Source organism: Centrocercus urophasianus, unplaced genomic scaffold, assembly GCF_019232065.1.
Source record: "Centrocercus urophasianus isolate 14NV4802_14NV808 unplaced genomic scaffold, USGS_Curo_1.0 seq_14, whole genome shotgun sequence".
Taxonomy (NCBI): Eukaryota; Metazoa; Chordata; class Aves; order Galliformes; family Phasianidae; genus Centrocercus; species Centrocercus urophasianus.
In genome coordinates this window covers 51931107-51949696 of record NW_024884586.1, presented here as the reverse complement: position 1 = coordinate 51949696, position 18590 = coordinate 51931107, and the positions used below count along the sequence as shown (strand labels likewise).

Below are 18590 nucleotides of genomic sequence, written 5' to 3'. Positions count from 1 at the left end.
CCCGCACCCGGCGCCCCGCACCCGGCGCCCCGCACCCGGCGCCCGCCCATACCTGCGTGAGGAACAGCTGCGTGTAGGCCGCGATCAGCTGCTCCTTGTTGGCCGTCTTGGCCACGTTCTTCACCTGCCCCAGCAGGCGGTGCTCGGCCAGGAACTGCAAGGACAGAGCCGGGCTGAGCGGGGCAGGGGCTGAGCGGGGCGGCTGGGGGCCAGGCGCCGCGCCGTGCCGTACCGCCTGCGCCGCGTGTTCCTGCAGGAACTTGATGATGTCCTTCTTGGGCAGCGCCTCGCTCCGCAGCTCCTCCGCGCTCCAGGGCTGCGCGGGCGCCGTGGCCGCCGCCATCTTCCCGCCGCCCCGCTCCTCCTCCCGCAGCGCAGCGTCCGCCCCGCCCCGCCCCGCCCGGGCTCGCGATGAGCGGCGGCCGGCAGCGCACGCTGCTCGAGGCGTGGCGGCGGGCCGCGGGCCCCTCGTTACAGGCCGGGCGGGACGCCGCTGTTAACAACGACAACAACGACGATGACGACGAGCTGCTGGCGGCTGCGGCCGCAGAGCTGGACCCGAACCCGAACCCGAGCCCGGGCCCCGAAGCGGCGGCCGGCGGCTTCTGCTCGGCTGCGGGCGCGCTGTGGATCTACCCGAGCAACCGGCCGGAGCGCTCCTACCAGCTGCGCATGGCCCGCGCCGCGCTGCTCGCCAACACGCTGCTGTGCCTGCCCACCGGGCTGGGAAAGACCTTCGTGGCCGCCGTCGTCATGTATAACTTCTACCGCTGGTTTCCGTCCGGTAAAGTGCTCTTCCTCGCGCCCACCAAAGCGCTGGTGGCTCAGCAAATGGAGGCGTGCGCTCAGCTGATGGGCATCCCCGGGCGGGACATGGCCGAGATGACCGGTAGGGCGGCGCCGTGGGCGGGTCGTGGCTGAAGGGAGCCGGGGGCAACGGGGCCGGAGCGCGGGCGGCCGTGCGCGGAGCCGCTCCGCCCCGGGGCCTCGGCTGCAGCGCGGGGCTCCGGGCGGATGGGAGCCGCTGGCAGAGCGCGGAGGAGGGAGCGGAGATGGCGGGGACGCCTGGAGCGCCTCCCGACGGGACGGGCTGAGAGCCCCGGGGCCGTGCGGGCGGAGGAGGGAAGGCTGAGGGGATCCGAGCGGTGCCGAGCCGCGTCTGTAGGATGGGGTCGGGGCCGGGCTCTGCTCCGTGGTGCCCAGCGCCGGGACGAGGAGCGGCGGGCACGGACTGGAGCCGGGGAGATCCGTGCGGCCGTGAGAAAGTGCCGTGAGGGTGGCACCGAGCCCAGAGAGGTGAGGGAGTCTCCTCTGCACCGACCCAAAGCCGCCTGCGTGCTCTGGGTGCAGCTGCTCGGGGAACTGCCTTCACGTGGCGTTGGGCTGGAGGAGCTCCAGAGCTCCCATCCGACCCCATCAGGTCAGATTCCATCTTTCCCACCCCTAACGGCTCCTCGTTTCCAGGTGGGACGCAGGCCCTGAGCCGCAGGGAGCTGTGGGCCAGCAGGAGGGTTTTCTTCCTGACCCCGCAGATCATGGTGAACGACCTCAGCCGAGGAACGTGCCCTGCTGTGGAAATTAAATGCTTGGTCGTTGACGAAGCCCACAAAGCTCTGGGGAACCATGCCTACTGCCAGGTAACGCTGCGGGCCCAGCCCTGCACTTGGGTTGCAGTTACACCAACATCCCTTCTGTCCTCCATAGCAGTTTGCAGTTGTATGGAGATCTTTTAGTTCCTTTGTTTGTCCGCTCTCTGCCCGTTGCTCAATCAGTACGTTGATCTTAAGTATAATTTGTGTTAAGACTTGATAAGGTGATTCCTTGGTGCTGCTTTGCTGTCCTGGAGCAGATCTGAGATGGGGAGGGTTCAGGATTTTGCTTGTTAGCAAAGAGTTTGTCGTGTTGTCTCATCCAAACCTCCATGGATCGGTGAGTGAAGGCAAAGCTGCTGCTCTGTAAGCTGGAGAAGCTGACCGTGTGTCTGTGAGCAGTGCGTGGCTGTTTGCTGTGTCCCTGTAGAGGAAAGGAGGTGGCTTTGGTGCCTGTTTGACGTGCTGTGCTGGAGGACAGGTGTTAGCTTGATAACTGAGAGCAGTGCGGGCTGCTTTGCCTCCTCTGCGGTTTTCTTCTTCTGTTGCCCTTTTACTTTTCAGAGCTATAGCAAGTTAGGTGTCAAAGACTTGGAGCTGATCAGTTATCTGATTTCCAAGTAACGTATAAAACCTTTCCTGAAGACATGTTGCTGTTTGACACACTGCTGTGTCACAGAGCCAAAGCATTCACCACCTTCTCTCTCCTGCCCATCCCCTGTGTGGGTGCTGATGTGGACCCTTCCTGTCTGCAGGTCGTGAAGGAGCTGAGCAGATACACCAAGCAGTTCCGGGTTTTGGCCCTGAGTGCAACGCCAGGCAGTGACACCAAGGTGAGGGAGCTGGAGCTGAACGGGCTCTGCTTGGCAGCACATGTGGGATATTGAAGTCAGGGGAGTTGTAAATCAAAGCTGAATCGCTTCACCATCCATTGGTTCTTCAGCATTTGTCTTGGTTGTGTAGACTCTGAATTAATTACTGCTGTAGGCTCTGTTCATTATTTCCTGCCCTTCCTCAGAGGAAACGTTATCTTCTGTTCTTTGAGAATGCAAACCTACCAGAGCCAAAGAAAACATACAGCTCATGCAGAATGTTTCTTGTATTCCCCTCAGCATTGTCTGCTGTGTGAAAGTAAGTTGGGCTGAGGTTTGCACCAAAGGCAGATGGACGTCCAAACCCACTGAAAGGGAAAGCTCTGCCATTTAATTACCAGGTGGGGCTGTGGGAACCTTCCACCCCATCTGTGCTGCGGGTCTGCGATCCACCACCTCCCTGGGGTACCCAGCCCTAAGGGAGAGCTCTGGCACTCCAGCCCTCATGCCGCTGCAGTGTTTGTTAATATACTGTTTAAAATCTTCAAGTTGAAGGTTTTTACATTTCAGTTTTTGCATAGTATGTTTTCCTTGATGTGCCGTTCAAAGCTGTTTAAAAGTAGTTATTTTCATGACGTGTTGACTTGCGTGGTTGGACTAGATGACCTTTGAGGGTCCCTTCCAACTGAAACAATTCTGTGATTCTGTGGTTGGGATATTAACACAAACACGTGCTCTTTTGTTTGGTGGCTTTTCCCACAGGCTGTGCAGCAAGTTGTTTCCAACTTACTCATTGCTCAGATAGAGCTGTGTACTGAAGATTCTCCAGAAATTCAGCCTTATTCTCATGAGCGGCAAGTGGAAAAAATCGTTGTTCCTCTTGGTGAAGAGCTGGGTGGGATTCAGAGAGCTTACATCCATGTGAGTCCTTTCCTTTCCTTACTGTTAAATGGGGCTGTCACCATGTGTATACTTCATAGGACCACAGAGTGGCCTGGGTAGCAAAGGAGCACAGTGCTCACCCAGCTCCAACCCCTGCTGTGTGCAGGTCGCCAACCAGCAGCCCAGGCTGCCCAGAGCCACATCCAGCCTGGCCTTGAATGCCTGCAGGGATGGGGCATCCACAGCCTCCTTGGGCAACCTGTGCCAGTGCCTCACCACCCTCTGGATGAAAAACTTCCTCCTCATATCCAACCCAAACCTCCCCTGTCTCACTTTAAAACCATTCTCCTTGTCCCATCACCATCCACCTCACACACAGCCGTTCCCCTCCTTTTATCCGCTCCCTTCGAGCACTGGAAGGACACCATGAGGTCTCTCCACAGCCTTCTCTTCTTCAATCTCAAAGTAGCTTCTCCAAGGTACTTCTGTGTGTGTGCCTTCCTACTTTAACATCACCACCTAGAACAGCAGTAACTTACAATACTTTGCTCCCCGGTTCATTTTGTGCTGTCCACTACAAGAGCTGCTATTTTGCTCTGCACCACTGTTACCCTTCAGGAGCTGCAGTGGAGAGCTTAATTTGTTGTCTCCTTGCAGAACAACACCCGAGCTGAGGACCTCTAGTTGAGGTGGACTGTGGTGGTGCTGGGAGGTTTTGTGTTGTCCTGGTTGTGCCCAGCTTTCTGCAGAGCTCAAACGTTTTCTCTGAGACTGTTCTTGAGAGCTTTAGCTCATCTGCGCGTTCAGTTCTCCATTTTTGGAGAGGCTGAGGCAGTTGATATGAGCTGCTTGAATGGGAAGATAGGACGTCTGCTGTGCTCTACACTACAGAGTGCTATTTGAGCACTGCTAGCACTATTTGAGTGCTGCTCAAATCTTCTGGCTCTTACAGTGACAGTCTCAAATGCAGGCCTCAAGCCTCTTGCAGCATCAGAACCACACCTTCTGCTGCTTCCATTCAGAGGAAACGCAGCAGCAAAGAGACCCTGACACACTGAGTTCTGAAATCAGTGCTGCTGAAGGCAAGAATTTGTGTGTCACCAAAATGAAACCCAAGGATGCTCTGCGCACAATAAAATCATCACCTTTACTTTGAGAAACGGTAACAGTAAACAAGACAACACAGAAGTAAAAACAAAGGGCAGCGTAAAACAGCGCAGCTTGCCGATGCTTGCACTTGGATACACAGTAAGCAAGGCCCTGGGCGTCACAAAGCTGGAACAGACATTTTAGGCACTAACACTTGTTTGGAAAACACGCAGTATGCAGGACAGCGTTTATCTGTTAAGGCTACAGCATTTAATCTTCCAGAAATAGGGGGGAATCTGTTTTACTATCGCCTTTGGATAGCGGAAATCAAATGTTTCTAATTAAAAATGACAGTCCTTTAATTAAGAGCTTACAAAGCAGAGCTGCAGGTGAATAATGCAGTGCCTGTTCCAATAACAGGGATTAGGGACTCGTGTGGGACTTGGAGATGATCCATCTGAGTCCCTGTAACACCTCCTTGGCCTTCAGGGACTGACTGTGAGGCTGATCTCGTGGTGGCAATGAGCAAATGCAGCTCTGTGCCTCGGAGGGCCATTCACAGAAGTGTTCCATATCTTCAAATTAGGATTTGTTGGTTCTTTCTCAGCAGCAGAAGCAGCCTAACCTAAGTCAGCATCACTACTACCCCGGACTTCACAGTTTTACATTGAAAACACTGAGCACTCACTGCAGATATTGCCAGCACGCTCAGCAGGTGCTGTGTGTCTGGTAACAAGGTGTTTCTGTGACATACCCACAAGTAGCTGAGCCACAAAAGTGTTTTGGTGAGGGCTGCCTATGGAAAGAGACATGATAGCAGCAAACAAAAGGCATTTGAAGTATAAAATATGTACAAACCAATGCTTTCTGGTGAGAGGGTTAACTGCTTCCAATGGGTACTTCGTGTTTGATGTGCCAGAATCACAGCATGGCCTGGGTTGCAAAGGAGCACAGTGCTCATCCAGCTCCAACCCCCTGCTGTGTGCAGGTCGCCAACCAGCAGCCCAGGCTGCCCAGAGCCACATCCAGCCTGGCCTTGGATGCCTGCAGGGATGGGGCATCCACAGCCTCCTTGGGCGCTTGTGTCACTGGCAAAATTTAATTTGACAAATCATGTCAAAGGTGGAAATCTGTTTTTTATTTGCTGTATTGCTGGAGGGGGTGGGGGAACAAGGGCGTGAGAGGAGCAAAGCTTATCATTTCATGGGCTCTATACTCAGGTCAGCTTTAGAAAAGTTATTTTCCATTGGCTTGTTAGCTTCTGTGTTGATGCTGGCGCTTCCAGCAGGGTCTGTGGGGGTGGCATTGCCCCAGAACCCCTTAAGCCCTCCTGACCTGTCAGCACTGCACACCCAGCACTGGGCTTCACGCTGTGTGTTGCAGCTGGAGAACACAAAGCTCTCTATGAAGCATTGCTCTGGTAACTGATAAATAACTGGTGACAAGCTTTGTTAAATTTTGTATTAAAAGGTTAAGTCCTATATTCTATTATCAGGTAAGGGGAGACATTAAGGAGGGATTTCTGAGAGCACAGCCATCTGCTAACCCAATGCTAAAGTGTCAGGTGCTGTAACTGCGGGTGCAGCCCCCAGCCCCACACACAGCTGGGCTTTGTGGGGGTGCTCAGCTGCGTGCAGGAGCTGCCCTAAGGATGTGGCTGAAGGTAACAAGCTGCGATGTGGGAAGTCAGAAATCAGGAAGGGACTGTCACAGTGAGAGTGGTCAGGGGCTGGGACAGAGCCTGGAGAGGTGGGGGCAGCCCAGCCAGAAGGGATGCTCTGAGTGAGTGCATGGGGCTCGGAGCTGCTGTGCCAGAGAGCATTTCTGGCTGAGGTGGTTCTGAACCTTGGTGGTACTGCTGGGAGATGTGGGGAGCAGCCAACAGGTGGCTTCAGTGGCAGCACTGCAGCGTTCTGCAAAGACTAAAGGAAAAAGTGCTCAGAAAACACTTCTAAAAGAATTGAGAGCGAGCACTCTCTATTTAGGAGTGCTAAGTAGGGTCATGGGGCTGTATGTGTGTCAATGAGGTGAACTATAACTTTTCCCCTCAAATTTCAGTGAGCATTAGTGCTGTTCTGCCTTTTTGGTCTCTTCACGAGGTTGAAGTTACTTTGGTTGAATGCTTTTTGAGGTTAGCACTGAGAGCCTCTGCTGCACAAGAGAGGGGGTCAGAACAGGCTGGGCCTCGCTCCTTGCTCTGGTCCCTAAATCTGAGCAGTCTCTTTAGAAATGAAGACCTGGTGTTTGTATTTCAGGAGGTGGGCTTGGTGTTGTGCTGTGTCCTGCTGGCAGCGGCTGCAGCTGGTGCTGGGGATCTGCCCTAGGGATGGGATGGGGGAGGGCTCTGTCTCCCTTATCTGATAGAGGGAAAAATAAATAGGGTGAACTGCTCTTTGTAGTGCTAAAAATCTCTGTGATGACTGTTGAGAAATTGTAGAAGTTGACATAGGAAATGATGTCGGTGCCAGGCGTTACCTCTGTGTGCTCGCTGAGCTGCAGTGATTGCGCTGTGCTGCCAGCCACCGCTCTGCGATTCCCGGGCTCTCACAGCCCCGTCCAGAGGTGGGATGGTGCCAGCAGGTCAGGACTGGTTCTGGGGGGGCTGAGCACCAGGAGCAGGAAGCTATGGCCTCTGCAGGAACCAGATCTCGTTGTGTCTGTTGGCAGCAGCGGGGTTTGTGTAGCCGGCGATGATGAACGTGTCCTGCAGGCACAGCTCGGGGCTCTCCAGGATTTCCGCCAGCAGGTTTATTTCTCTCATGATTGAGTCTTCATTGGTGATTCCTCTGAAGCTCCTGTAACAAGCAACTTCGTATCAGGTTCTTTTTTAACATCTGCATCTTTTTCAGAGCCTGGAAGCGTCGCTTTCTCTTCTAAGCTACTTGGTCGTGATTCACAAGTGACACTGACTGTGGCTGACCTCAGCCAGGTAACGCTTTTCCTTAACTCAGTACATTCAGTGATACGCTGGATGGTTTGTCCCAGCTACACAGAATGTTCTGCTTTGGGAAGCAGTGACACCGTATATTCACATGCATCACTCTCCCAGGGGAGTTGGTAGCTGTTGTTTGCTGAGTGCCCTCGTTTCACACAGCAGGCAGCTTTTGAAAAGTTACCGGAAGTCACGTTTGAAGTTGGTTGGCTTTAAGAATTTGGTTTGAAAAACGAAAACGTTTCTTACCTGCTATAAACAATAGTAGAAGGCCATTCTTCAATGATGATGTCGGAGTCAAAAGGATGAGGAGGCTGATCCTGCAGCACCTCGGGCAGGTAGTATGCCACCGTCACCGCCTGCCTCATCTCCGACTGAGACTCGTTGGTGTGGACGATGGTCACAATGGGGATGGTTATCCCCAGGTACAGCCCTGAGGAGACACAGATGGCTTTTAGAAAGTGCAAAAGGATGCCTGTGTGCTGTTCCTGGCTTCTGAGCTCATAGTGAGCAATAGAAGGGGAGTACTGCTGAGAAGAAAGGTTTCCATTGCAAAGGAATTCAGTGTGATATTTCAGAAAGTGGGTTTCTGTATTCCAGATTGGAAGAGGCATTGAATTAAACCTTGTCATCTGTGTGTGGCTGTGTGTATGTATCTGTGTGTGTATATACATAGAACTTCAGTTTGCACATACGTTTGCATATCTGTCTAAAACGCAGCAGTTAGTGAGCTCCCCTATCTTCACGTATGATTTGACTTAACTACTTTCCTCCATTTTGAGATGGTTGTGTTTATCTTGCATACTGCTCTTGCTGCCAGCCATGTTTTGAGTATTTGGGAACAAAGCATAGGCAGCACAGGGGTCTGCACTGTGAGTTCTTGTAGGGTTTGCTGTTGACAAACACGGTGCTTCATTTGTGTGGTGCTGCAGTAAATGAATTTGTAGCTATGAGGGTGCATATAGCAGTGATGATTGGGAGTGAGGAGTTAGCTTCTCTGTGCAAACTGAAAACAGCACTGAACTGTTCTGGAGCCAGAACAACATTTTTACAATTATTTAAGCATTAACAGGACGGGGAAAGGGAAGGTACCTGATTAAGGACAAACTTTGGAGAGCAATGGTTTGAGTTTCCTGGAAAGAAAATGAAGGATTGACTTGACGTGTGCTAGGGCAGAACAAGGCGTTGGAGGCTGCAGTACTTTTTAATGGAGGGTAGAAAAATGAAAATCAAGGGCATGGTGCATTTGCCATCCTTAACAGTTCTTGAGTTAAAACTGGATTCTGGTTTTGGAAGATAAGCTTCAAACTGCATGTTTCGTGTCACGCACAATTTGAGTATCATGAGCTACAGCAGGGCAGGCATCGCGTTCTGCCTCTTGAGCATTAAACTGTGAGCAGACAATGCCACTTCTGCTGTGAAAGCTACACCATGGCATCCTGCAGCAAAGGCCTTGGGCCTGGCTGGCAGCATACAGAGCCAGCCAGCATCAGTGCCACGCAGCCTTGGAGGGCTGGTCTCCTTCAGGTGCTCTCTAATAGCAGGTGTGCTGGGGGAGCTGCCTGGTTGATGTGCTGGAAAGGCTGCATGGCATGAAAATGTCCATTGACTGGGGTGGTCTGCTTGGGAAAAGGAAAATAACAAATATCCGTCTAACTGGGAGGAGCCAATGCACACACGTTGCTGCTTTTACTCTAATGCAGAATTGTGGTACCATACCTGAGGAGTTCTGCTCACAGATGTACCTCATGAGCTTCATGAAGCCCAGGCAGATGCTCTGCTCGTACTGCTTCTCCTTCATCTTTATGCAGGCCCACTTGGCCTTCCCATACTGACGCTTTTCGTACAGCAGGTCTCCGAGCTGCAGGCACAGGAGGATCATGGTTTTGTATTTCAAGTTCACTAATTTAAAAACCCACAAGCAAGCAAAAGTCATAAAGTCATACATTACTCAGTAGCTTGACATCAAGAAATGCTGTTCTTTAGAAAACAGCAAGCACAAGGAACGATTGGAAAGGCTGGTGCTGGCTGTGCCTTGGGCATGCTGTGTGCTTTGAGGCCCAGGCTGGCACACAGCAGGCAGGCTCTCAAAACCAGCACAGTGTTTGCATTTCACCTGAGAGCAGGAAGAGCTGCATCTTTTTCTGCTGTCACTGAAATGGTCATGCAAACTTCAGTCCTTCCTCATATCAGCCAGGAAGGGTTGCAGCAATGAGCATGGACAGGGATCTCTTGGCAGGCTCACAGGTGGCTCTTCTTTAAAGAAACTGCCATCTCAGGAGCTTGTGATGCTGAGTATTTATTTATTGCAGCAGCACTGAGACATTGCTTTGAGCATTGCATTGCAGTGTAAATGCAAAGTGTAAGTTGTAAGATTAATGCAAGCTGTAATGGGAGTCCTGAACTGGTTAAATGAAATACAGTCAAGTGGTGATATTTATAAACTCGAATTATATGGCTCTGTTTAAAGTAAACGTGACAGGAAACCTTCATAAGTGATAAGGAGAGGTTTGTTGATTTGCCATTTGCCCAACTTGCTGGGCATCACCTTGAAGGTTTTATTACATAAGAGGTGGCTGTGGGATATGGATTTGCAAATTGATGTTCTTTTTGATAATGGCCCGTGACACAGAACTCCAACTTTTGTTTCCAGTTCCAACCTCTGCTGATGTTTCATTACCATGATTGTAAAGAAGCAAGTGCATTTTTTAGATGGAGGAAATGCTGGGTTTGTTTCAAGTCTCAAAATAGGAGGTTTTTTTGTTAAATTAGTCCTAAAACGTCACAGGGACTGTGATACCTGTCTGTGTTCTGACATTCCTCTGATTTCCAGCTAATAAAAATAGGAAAGTTTGCCCATGCTTGAAAAAATGACGACAGGTTACAAACGAAATGCAGTTGTGTGAATGTAACGCTTCGCACCTACAATGCCAAAAATCCTGAGTAGGTAACTTAACCTGATAAAGGAACACAGCTTTCAAATCTCGGTTTGGATACTGCCAAGTCTGTTACCAAGGGGGCTGGGAGGGGCTGGGTACCTTTTCCTTGCGCTGGATGAGGGTGAATGGGATGCTCTGCCTCTCCTGGGGGCTGTTGTTCCGGGTGAGCTGCTGGATGGGCTCTGCCATATCTGCAACAAAAGACAGCATTCCTAGTTTTAGATGTGAAGCTGCAGAGACAGCAGTGGAACGCTTCACGCTGCTTTCTGTCGGTTGAATGGGAGCAGACTCAGTGCTTTCGTATCACCAGGTGCAGTCAGCAGCTCTGGTCTGTGTGCTGCACGTTACAGCTGTGTCTCCTGGGGGGTTTGGCAGTGCCCACTTGGCTCTGTGCAGATGGTGCTGCCCATCCTGGCAAATCCTTCGGCGCTGGATGTGTTCACGTGAGAAAGTAAATTGTGTCAGCTGCTCTTGTTTGCAAACACAAGGTATTTGTAATGCAAGCTCTGCTGTTAAGGCTGCACAGCTGGGAGGGTTTGGGTGCTGAGGCACTGCACAGCGTGTCCAGAGAGGTGCTGGTGTCCCAGCCCAGAGACAGCAGAGGTCAGGGAATGGGCTGTGAGCACTGATGGGGCTGTGGGTGTCCCTGTGCACTGCAGGCAGTGGGACCAGAGGGCCTTGAAGGGTCCCTTCCAACCCAAACCATTCTGTGATCTGTACATCAGCAGAGAGCACCAAGGTGTACAGTGGGAGTAAAGGATGCTGAGAGCAGCCCATGAGGTGGGGCAGGTGGGATGGGAGAGCCTCGATCCCATCACAGCTGGGCTCAGGATGCAGTGATGGAGAACAGGCAGCAGACAGAAGTTAGCATAGAAAATTCTGACTGTGTATGTAAAGAAAAACACAGTGCCTGTGATCAAACCCAGTGTGCTGGGTACGTTAAGGAACCCCTGCCCTTGGGAAATTGCAGAGATGGATGACTCTTAATGTAAGATGTTTGTTTCTTTAACAGCACCAAAACTACAGATAAGAGAGAAGAAAAGTGTCCTGTTAAATTAAAGAAATAAGAGAAATAAGAAATATGAGCAAAATTGAAATTCCTCAGTGCATGCTTCACTGAAGAAATGCATCTTCTCAAGATGTGATTGTTTAACAAAGGAACTAGAATAGAACTTTTTTGTGCACATGTTAGTTTGAGGCTATTTCTTTTTGGTGCATAATAGTTTTATCATAGAATCATTCAGGTTGGAAAAGATCACTGAGATCATCAAATCCACCCGGCAGCCCACCACTGTCTGTGGCTGGATGCTGAGGACTTCAGGTGGGGGCTGTGAGAGGCCTGGAAGGGGCAGGGGGCTGCTGGTGGAAGCCAGCAGTGATGTGGATGTTCCAGCAAAGTGAAGCCCAGCAGCAAGGTGGGAGTAGAGCAAAGCAGCTGTATTAATCATTATATTCCCAGCTAAGCTCACACGGTCAGTATCTGTACTCACATGTGAAATACCAGCACATCCCTGTGCTTCTGTCCCCCTGTGGGTTTTGCAGTTTAAATATGGCTGGGGTGAATGTATTTGTGTTTGCCTCTGGCTGCAGTTGGTAAATAGGCTTTGGCCAACCCTCACAGGCAGCTTCAGCAGCTCGGCCGCAGGGTTGTGCCTGGCAACGCAGAGCCTCTCTGCCAAAGGAGCTGCTCCCTTGTTTCTCCAAGCTGGGCTGATACGAGCATTTGTGCACTTGGGTAGGGGTTAAGAAACTTGTTTTTCCTGTACAGTGATTGAAAACACTTCTGTGAGTTTCTGCCATACGTCCCCATGGTGTCAGACACGGGTGTGCAAAGGACTGGAAGTTTCAACTGAAGATCCCTTTTCTGTGTCCCGAGTGCCCCAGGGCCTTCAGCAGGGAGGCAGGGTGCTGGGGGCACAGAGCTGCAGAGAGGGGAGGGTTAAAGTGCAGAGGGATTAACTGGGCCTGTGTCACTCAGTAAATCTGGAGCTGAGCTGGGAATCAAACCTGCATCTCCTGGCACTCAGTGTGGGGCTCTACTGCTGTTTGGAGCAGTAAAGATCCTATTAATAAGGGGCAGAAAGATACACTTTAGCTTATTTTAAACCTGTTTTCGTAAATGTCATTGAGAAATAAATTTAAAATGCAAGTAATGACATTTAAAATTGACCTCCTTGGATGCTGAGGGAAAAAATAGCACATTATGCTTCAGCTCTGGATTTGTAGAGTGGCAAATTAGAAGATCTTTTAAGGCCCTGGAAACCTTAACTCTGATTCTTTCACTGACAAATGTGATCAGATTCTTTTCTGCATGTTAACACACGGGGTAACAGTTACAACCAATGGAAGTCCCTTCAGTTTTACTCTTCACTCCACAAATCCGTGCCCACCAGCACAGCAGCATGATGTGCACTGTGAATACTGAGCCCTGCACAGCACTCAGCTTTCATGGCTCAAAGCAAGGGAGTTGTTTCACATACAAATGCTCTCTCAGTCCAGGCTTGGTAACCTGAATCCTGGTGTGACAAAATGAGGCGAGGTGATAATGAGTTGTAACAGTGCACCTGGGTGAGGGCTTGGTTTAATTACGTTTTAAAATTGTAAATTATGGTTATGAAATAATTGTATCCCAAGCTGTGGGTAGGTTTGTGAAAGAGGCTAATCTTTACAAAGGGCTTTCTGTAGATGATGCACGCTTGACAGCAGCCTCTTCCTTCCATCCTTCCCCCCATGGCTCCTTCCCTGCATGCCCAGCAGTCACATATCTGCACAGATGTGCTACTGCCCATGTGACATAACCTCAGCATGGGGAGTGTATTGGAACTGATGGAAAATCACGTGCAAGTCAATATCTGAAGCTTGATCTGGAGCCAGGGTGCTCAATTCAGAACATGCTGCTTTGTATGCTGCGGATCTTTAGATAGCCTAACGCTACAGCAAGTGGGTGTTTTCCATGCTTAACAGCTCTCTTGTTAATCTTGTGTTGAAGTTATAATTGAGAAATGTGAAGGAACTGCTGCAGCATGTTTTCTGCTTCTGCTGGGAGTGGATAACATAGAGTTCTCAAGCCAAGAAAGCCGTATTGCATCATCCTACACCTGTACTTTCCTTTTTGGCTGCAGGGTTTGGCACAGGCTGATCAGTCTCACTGCAGGATTACTGTGGTCTTGCTAACAGTGACAAATTGGTATGTCAGTCCTATAAGCTTGTGTTCAAATCTCACGATGTCTGTAGGAGGGTGATGCTGCTCTGTAACCCTTACAAGGTACTAACAAAAGCTACTAGCAAGATGTCTTTCTCCAAGGCGTGCTGCCACCATGCAGCAAGGTGCCAGGCTTGCACAGCCCAGAACAAGACAGACTTTACCACTAGGCTACAGCAAGCATATGCTCTGCTGTTAAGACTGCAGTGCCCTGGCTGCACAGCTACCACTGTGGCAGCAAATAAATCCCACATTTGTGTGCACTGCAGCATCAGCTGCAATGGGTAGAGCGGTGGGTTTCTCTTCACAGGGAGTCATCCATGTTTCCTCTGGGACTCCTGAGGCTGGGGATGCTCTAGTTGACTGCATGCTGCCCTAGGGGATAACAGTTCCCCTGTACTTAGAATGGAGCATGCAAGCTAATCTGACAGGCTCTTTCTGCTAGGTAAGGTGCAACCCTCTCTGACAGCTCCAGGCAGGACCTGAAGGAAGCCCTCTCCTGATTTTTGTAATACCTGCTTCACATTATGAAGCAAACCTTTTCTGTTATAGTAACCAAAATGTGGCAACATACTACTTTGGCACGTGCACCACTTTTGACTTTTTATAAGGGCAGGTAGCAGCAGGATGAGAGGAAATAGCTTTAAATTGGAAGAGGGTAGATTTAGACCAGATATCAGGAAGGAATTAATTACTGTGAGGGCGATGTGACACTGGACCAGGTTGCACAGCGAGGCTGTGGATGCCCCTCCATGGAAGCACTGAAGGCCAGGCTGGATGGGGCTGTGAGCAACCTGGGCTATGGGAGGTGGCCCTGCCTGCAGCAGGGGCTGGAGCTAGATGACCTTAAAGGTCCCCTCCAACCCAAACCATTCTGTGATGCTTGGCTTGCTATCCTAAGGACTGCACAGTGAGTACTGGAGCCCAGGGCTGCCCTGCTGGTGCTGTGCATTCACAGCTCTCAGCCAGGCTCGAGGTGTTCTGGTACCCAAGGAGCCATCAGTTCTCCTTCTTAAGGCATCAGAAATGTAACATGGAATTTCTGGGAATTACTTGAAAAGGGAGAAAGTGAGCTTGTGCCCTTTGTGCTGGAGTGAAGGAGCGTCAATAGCGGCTGGTCCATTTCAGCAGAGCTTAAGGCAGTCTCTTTGGGGCTTGCTGCCTCCCTCCTCTTTGAAGGCTGTTTAGGAGCCCAGCAGCAGTGCTGAGGATCCCTGCTCAGCGTTACACTGCAAAAGGCGGCTTGTGGTCGCTGAGCTGTGCTATTTGCTACAGCTTCTCTGATTTTTCTATGCTCAATGTGGAAAATACAGAACTTTTCATTGGCGCAAACCTGGCAGCTTGTCAAAAAGCAAATTTAAGCCTCTAGTTTACTGAAAGCTGGCACTGAAAGATAGCTTACGTTTAAGAACAGACGGCCTACTCAGCTCGCCCCACTGAGGCGTGTTCCTACAACATCATAGCATCACTGGCGCCGGCCCTTCCAACCGAACGGTTCTACCATTCTGTAGCTCGGAGGCGGCCGACTGAACTTTTAACCAAGGCCGTCGGCCCCCATCGGCTCCAGTGAGCGGAAACGGGTCGACGCCCCGCAGCTCGGAAGGCGAACGACGGGAGAGCCGCCCGCGCCCCCCGCCCCGCGCTCGGCCGGCTTACCGCGGGGCACGTCCACCTGGTGCCCCCTGCCCACGCTCTGCCAGTAGTTCAGCAGCCGCTCCTGCTCCTCGTCGTCCATGCGCTCGGCCCCCTCCTCCTCCAGGCTGCTGCCGTGGCTGTGGTACGCCGAGTCGGCGCTCTCCTCCGCCACGCCGTCCAGATCCTCCAGCGTGATGGCGGCCGGGCCGCTCGGCTCCGCGCCGCTCATGCGGCAGCCGCCCGTCTCCATCGCGCCGGGTGCGCCGTGCCGCGCCGTGTGTGCGGAGCCGCTTTATGAAGGGCTCGGAGGGGGCGGGAGCGAGGGGCGGGCACGGGGACAGCAGGTGTGCGTGCGTGTGTTTTACACACCTGTCTGCAGCTGCCTTTCTGCCTTGCCTGCTGCTGCCAGCTCCCAGCCGTGCAGCTGTCAGGGTGTTTGCATTTCGTGTGCTTTCAGGTATTAAGGAAGGTTCGCCTTCCCAGCTCCGCTCCTTTCCCATCTCCCTTTCCTTGCTGCTTTCTTTTTTCCCAGCTCCTTTTCCTTCTGCTCTTTTTCTTTTTGCTTCTCCCCTTTCGCAGCTCTTTTCCATTTCCATCTGCTTTCTCTCTCCTGTCTGCTTTTCTTTCCCTTCCCAACTCCTTTCCTTTCCTTGCTCCCTTTCTTTCCTGGCACATCCATCATTTTTTTCAGGAGTTCCTGCAATGTTATTGGAAGCTGGTTGCACCCAAAATCTGGGAGTCATTTTGTGCTTGAATATCCAGCTTTGGGATTTGATGGCTATATCACATTATGGAAAGGAAAAGGCACGCAGCTCCCCGCAATGTGGGAGGGCTGTCCCAGAGCCGGACCTGACTGTGGGCTGTGCAGAGCGTGCAGCCCTGCTTGTAGCTGCCTGTCCGTGGTTCCCAACACTACTGGAATATGAGTTGCACTCCCTTTGTCTCAGGCAGGAAAGGGAAGCCATGGATCTTTCACTTTTCTTTAAGGAAAGGAATCTCTCCCATACGCTGCTGAGATGCCTGTAGGGGAAGGAGAACATGGGTTGGGAATGAAGCTGTTGTCTGTGAGATGTGACACTTAATTCTCCCTCCCAGGCTCCGTTCCCTGATCCAACAAAGTATTAGTTGCCTTAGGAGCAGGAGTTCGCTGGTCGTAGTGGCACAGAACAGACTGAAATCAGTTCTGTGATGTGTTCCTTCTGCCAGCCAAAGGTGGCAAGCCAAGGTAGGTTGTCTCTTGACAGCCTTGCTTGGTGATGTGATTTCATGGTCAGCTCCTGATGTGCTGAATCACGGGACTCGTGGAGCACATGCTGACAGGGGCTGAGCTGTGGGTGTTATCAGGCTTCGTTCATCAAGCTGTGCCTATGTGGGGCAGCTGCTTGGCTGCAGGTGGGTATCATGAAACAAGTCACTGTATGAATGCATCCACATCACAGGTAACGTCTTGAACAGTGCTTCAGTACAGTACGAGCACCTCCTTCACTTGTGAGGATTGGGAATTTCTGCATGGTTGGGCAAGTTGAATTACTACAATTTAATTGTGGCACCTCAGATGGCTCCCAGCTGGTCAGTGCTCTGGAGATGGGCTGACTTCTGGGCTCAGTGTGCAGAGGCTTCTCCTCAGCCTGCAGAAGTGATTCTGATGCTTTGTAACAGAAAACTATTCCAACCCTTGTTCTGGCATCGTTTGGAGGGTAAGTGGCTGCTCCAAGAGAGAGGCTAGCAGGAATTTCAGATCCTCCTTTGAAGATCTGCTCTTTGTTTATTTCATTTGGTTTTATTTTGTGATGTGCCTGGTAATTTTATACAAGAAGCTGCCTGATAGAGTGCTGAAGATGTGCCATGGTCTGTGTCTGGTGCTGTTAGGACTGTTAGCATAGGACTATTCCTAGAGCTGAACAAAGCTGATTTTTTTTTTTGCTTATTTTTTCCTGCAACTTACTGATGTTGTGTGTAGCTGCTGGATCTTGGTGGTTTTGTTAGTGCTGCATTCCTGGTGTTTTCCTGAGGGTTATTTCTCTGTATATACAAGAAGAAAAAATATTCAGCCTTGCAGATTGAAGATACAATGCATTCTGTTATGTGCAAAGAGATGCCATTTACTGAACTACAGATCGGTATAGAAATACCATTTCTTTTCATAACCTCTCAAGTAACAGAGGAAAAATATTCTCAGTGAAATTACTTGAAAAGTACAAACTGTAGGCCTTTTTTATAAGTGAAATACGCTGTAATAGAAGATTGTGCCAGCAGTGTGCACTTGCAGTCTGGAAGGCCAGCTGCAGTCTGGGCTGCACCGACAGAGGGGCTGTCCTCCCCTGCTCTGCCTTTGTGAGGCCATGCCTGCAGTGCTGCATCCAGACCTGGGACCAGCACAGAGAGATGTGGGGCTGCTGGAGTGGGTCCAGAGGGTGCTCAGAGGTTGGAGTACCTCTCCTATGGAGAAACGCTGCGAGCTGGGGGTGTTCAGCCTGAAGAGGAGAAGGCTCTCAGGAGACCCCATGGCAGCTTTCCAATATTAAAAGGGAGACTGAAGGAGAGAAGTCAACTTTTTACATGGGCAGACAGCGGTAGGACAAAGGGGAAAGGTTTTACACTAAAGGAAGGGAGATTGAGAGTAGATGTCAGTGGAGGTTTTCACTGAGAGGATGGTGAGGAGCTGTGGGTGCCGTCCCTGGAGATGTTCAAAGCCTGGTTGGATGGGCCCTGGGCAATGTGATCTGGTCCTGGACCTGGTGGCTGGCAACGCTGCACACGGCAGTGGGGTTGGAGCTTGATGATCCTTGAGGTCCCTTCCAACCCAAGCTGTTCTGTGATTTTATGAATTAGCATCAGTGTGACAAAGAAACTTTGAGAGGAATAAAGATGCTTTGTCTGTTGATTGGTACTGGTTTTAGAGAATCAGAAGATCATCTTAAAAGCACCGTTCCCTTCTGTGTCCCTGTTTCTGTATTTCTGCTTTAAGGGAGATAGGAATCTGTCAGCACAAAGCTTACATGTAACAGCACTCTTCTATCTTACAGTTAGAGTCTACTGGTCGTTTGTCACAGCTCTGAGATACACGGAGAGTAACTCAAACTGAGCACAAGCTCCTGTGCCTTCCTCAGCCATCTTCTGTTGCAGCCCCACACCTTTTTATGTTAATAATTGTCCTCCTCTTCGTTGACATGCTGTTTTTATGATCTGAGAGGTTTCCCCAGACATGCCAATGAGCTGTTTGTTCTCCTGTGTACAGGGAGTGCAGGGCTCTGTGCAGCTGGTGAGCAGTGTGTGAGCTGCTCCATCCCTCTGTGTCTCCCCCCATGGGGCTCTGTGCTGCTGGCGTCCCTGGGCTCTTCCACTTGAAGCTGAGTTACAGTTTGCACAGGTGGTGCACAGTTCCTGCTGGAACTTTTAGGGGATGTTAGGGTTACCCCTCCCAAGGCATCACACTTTGTTAAACAGCCCTTTTTATTTCCTAAAACAAAGCAATGAATGCTCCAGATCTCAGCAGCAGGGAATGTGGTC

The 18590-nt window shown here is 50.9% G+C and overlaps 2 protein-coding genes across 2 annotated transcripts in view; one reads left to right on the top strand and one right to left on the bottom strand.

The window, feature by feature from the left end:
* Positions 1-344, bottom strand: part of LOC122157681 (peptidyl-prolyl cis-trans isomerase FKBP3-like) — a 55540-nt gene extending 55196 nt beyond the window's left edge. Inside the window, exons 1-2 of the mRNA XM_042813630.1 lie at positions 233-344; positions 22-154 (exon numbers count right to left, since the gene is read on the bottom strand). Coding sequence (XP_042669564.1) covers positions 22-154; positions 233-343 — 244 coding nt within the window. The 5' untranslated portion in view covers position 344. The remainder of the gene's footprint in view (positions 1-21; positions 155-232) is intronic.
* A 67-nt stretch (positions 345-411) lies between these two features.
* The window catches only part of FANCM (FA complementation group M), a 60055-nt gene continuing 41876 nt past the window's right edge, over positions 412-18590 (top strand). The window contains exons 1-4 of the mRNA XM_042814340.1: positions 412-889; positions 1465-1637; positions 2345-2422; positions 3164-3322. Of these exons, the coding sequence (XP_042670274.1) occupies positions 412-889; positions 1465-1637; positions 2345-2422; positions 3164-3322 (888 nt within the window). The remainder of the gene's footprint in view (positions 890-1464; positions 1638-2344; positions 2423-3163; positions 3323-18590) is intronic.